General features: G+C 38.4%; 1 protein-coding gene across 1 annotated transcript; it reads left to right on the top strand.

Moving 5' to 3' along the window:
- Positions 1-218: 218 nt before the first annotated feature.
- LOC105785854 (remorin 4.1) lies at positions 219-2,684 on the top strand. The gene is made up of 3 exons (XM_012612043.2): positions 219-1,704; positions 1,811-1,892; positions 2,254-2,684. The coding sequence occupies exons 1-3, from the start codon at positions 926-928 to the stop codon at positions 2,461-2,463; spliced, it is 1,071 nt and encodes a 356-aa protein (XP_012467497.1). The 5' UTR covers positions 219-925; the 3' UTR covers positions 2,464-2,684.
- Positions 2,685-3,376: the final 692 nt, after the last annotated feature.

Raw genomic sequence — 3,376 nt, forward strand, 5'->3', positions numbered from 1 at the left:
TTAAATTTATAACTCACAGAAGCTGATGGCCCATTAGAAGCACGTGAATGATTTCAGAGCACCCCCCGCATTATTAACATCTATTTCCCACTTGACCCGACACCCACCGTCTCAGATTTTCATCCTGCTCACCCCTTCCGCACACATTTTGCATTATATTATACACTATATTGTAGCCGTTGAAAGCAACACTTTTCTCTTTAAATTACACTTCCCAAGGTTCCCAAACTGTTGAGAATTCCCATTTCTTTCTTTTTTTAACCATTATTTACTGTGCCAAAGTGCGTTTTGTTTTGGTTTTCGGTTGGTTCAAGTTTCCAGCAATGCAAAGCTTTTGTTTTTTTACTATATTCTTAATATTCAATGGATCTGAAGTTCTGAAAGTCTGAATTTTTTATCGTTAGCTCTGGCAATGCTTCACAAAGATCTATGATTTTAAGTCATTATTCTCTGTTAGACTGTTACATTACGTTTCTTCAACGAAAACCCTTCTTTTTCTTTTTCTTTTTTAAAGTCTAGGAAATTATTAAGCTTCTATTGGTACTGCTTAATTAACAGAGTAGTTTTTCATTAATGGGTGTTTAGTGTCATAAAGATGATGATTAGTTACCTTTGTGGATAAATCCTGCATGTGATGGAATGGGATGGGACCCTTTGTTTTATACTCTTATGAAAGGAAGCTTTAAGATATTTCAAGGTTCCTGTTGAGCATTATTGGTTTTTTCTCATTGTTATTACTAGTTTTCTGTATGTAGTGAGCATTGAAGTTAAAATGTACTTGTTGGATTGGAGGTTTTAGTAGGCTCAAAGATCCTCAAATTTTCACATCTCTACTCTTGAATCTGTTTTTGCAATGAGAAAGTAGTGGCATCGGTGTAGATTAATGTCACTTTTGGTACTTGTGAGTCTTTTTGTGGATTAGAAAATGAGAGCCATTGAAGATAAAGGTTGCTATAACCTTGGAGCAGCTAATGAAATTTCAAGCAGCAGCGTGAGTGCCATAAGTTTTGAGTTCCACAAAGGGAATGGAACAACAAACAACCGAGCTGCTCAATCTCATCATCGAACTACTACTGCCTTAGGGAAGCCAACAACACCTTCAAAATGGGATGATGCGCAGAAATGGCTTGTGGGACTGTCGAGAAGTAGAGACAAAAAGACCCACTCCAAAGCCAAACCTCGAAACTCCAACGCCGATGATAGAAGACTAATAGCTCCTGTGCCACATAAGGAACAAGATTATCCAAGCAGTGACGAGGAAGGAGGCTTTGCTGCTGCTGCAGTAATGTCACCTAAATACGAAGGAGAAACCAAAAAGGTTGATTTTGATGATTCTATTTGGAACTCTGTGTCAGCTGTTAGATCAATATGTGTGAGAGATATGGGGACTGAGATGACCCCTATTGCAAGCCAAGAGCCATCAAGAACAACAACACCCCTAAGAGCCACCACTCCTGCTGGAAGGAGTCCTATATCTTCAGGATCTTCCACCCCTGTGAGGTGCCAACATGGAGGAGGACCTTGTGCCGAGGATTATCAAGCAGGTTCAGGCCCAACATCGACTGAGGGAAGGGCTGAAACTAATGCCGCTGCCAGGGGTCATGGTTCAAATAGACAAGAATCAGATCAAGCTAGGAAGCAGAGCACTTTAGAAACTCGAGCTATAGCTTGGGATGAAGCTGAACGTGCCAAATATATGGCAAGGTAATGTACTAATTCCGTCCTCCTGTGACAAATAACTAGCTAGCCATAAGCCTAAGGAGTTCTTCTATTCTAGCTGATATGATAAACATATGCCATTGGTTTCAAGGTATAAGCGTGAAGAAGTGAAGATACAGGCCTGGGAAAATCACGAAAAGAGGAAAGCTGAAGTGGAAATGAAGAAAATAGAGGTAAACTTAAACCCATGGTGTTGGTGTTGAGTAAAAGTGGGTCTTAGAAATATTTCTTTGTTAAACCCTTCACTGTCATCATTGTTAACAGCGATTACTCTAACAACACCAGAAGATGTTCCATTTGTTTGTGTTGTTTGGATACTTCTTTCAAAGGTCCCTTATTGTGATGATGCATTATCAAGTTATTTTACTTGTCAGTCCAGGGAAACATCAAGTGTCTCCAAATCCCATAAACCTGCTGCTGTTTTTATGTCTTGAATTTGTTTTCTTAAGGCATTGAGGAATTTGAAATGAAGATCATTCTACAGTAAAAAGTGTGCCAATCCCATCTCACAGATGGCGTTTGTTATGTTATTAGGTGAAGGCTGAGAGATTGAAAGCTCGGGCAAAAGAAAGATATGCAAACAAAGTAGCAGCCACAAGGAGAATAGCTGAAGAGAAACGTGCAAATGCAGAATCAAAGCTAAACGAGAAAGCTATAAGGACATCTCAAAGGGCGGATTATATAAGGAGAACTGGTCATTTTCCTTCTTCCTTCTCTTTCAAGTTGCCTTCCCTTTGCTGGTAGTAAGCAACTCTGCAGCCAAATCTGGCTTCATCTCTTCTTCTTCCAATAGAGATATATAATGTATGTATTAATGTATGTTCGTACGTACGTACGTATGTATGAATGTATGATGTACTTTTGGATTATTTTTATATGCATGTGATTACTGCTGAAAACTTGCAGTCATGGTGATTATTTCCATTAATAAATAAATCTCCAACCAATTATTTGGCAACCCAAAAGATTCTTACTCGTCTTAATCGTTTATTGGTGTCTGGTAAGATGATATGAGTTGATGACTTAAGAGTTTAGGATGATTACTTTTCAATATCCAAACAAATAAGTACTTTCTTTAAAGAATTTTATAATGCATTTTTAACATTACATCAATTCCCTTTAACAATATTTTAATATTGATTAATTAAATAAAATTAACAAATAATAATAGTAATATAAGCATTATGGGGTATTTTTCTCAATAATCAAGCATTCATTAAGAATGAGAAAAGCAAAGATACATAGAAAAAAGAATAAATTTCAATACAAAAGCTCAAAGACCCATAAAATCCTAACCCCTAACAAACCATAGCAACAACCAACGGTTGCCATTGTGGGAGGAGATGCAACTGGGAAGGATCAAGGGTCTGCCACACCAGGCCATCGACATGCATCCCTCCAACGGTGTCCATGTCGCAAACCAAAACTTCAACGGAGAAGGAAGTCAAGGCTGCACCTTGCCTTTAACCGCCAAAATGAGGTCTTCTGTGTACATTCTTGGCCTCCCAGAAGCTTCGTTCAACGAGATTCATAAAGAGCCACTGTACCACCAAGTGATAAAGAACAAGGCCTCACCGACTGAAAAAAGAAAAGAGCCCATCAAAAAAGGAGGGCAAAACCAAGGAACAGATTGAAGACAACTCTTAGCAAATATGGA

The sequence above is a fragment of the Gossypium raimondii genome, chromosome 1 (assembly GCF_025698545.1).
Source record: "Gossypium raimondii isolate GPD5lz chromosome 1, ASM2569854v1, whole genome shotgun sequence".
NCBI lineage: Eukaryota > Viridiplantae > Streptophyta > Magnoliopsida > Malvales > Malvaceae > Gossypium > Gossypium raimondii.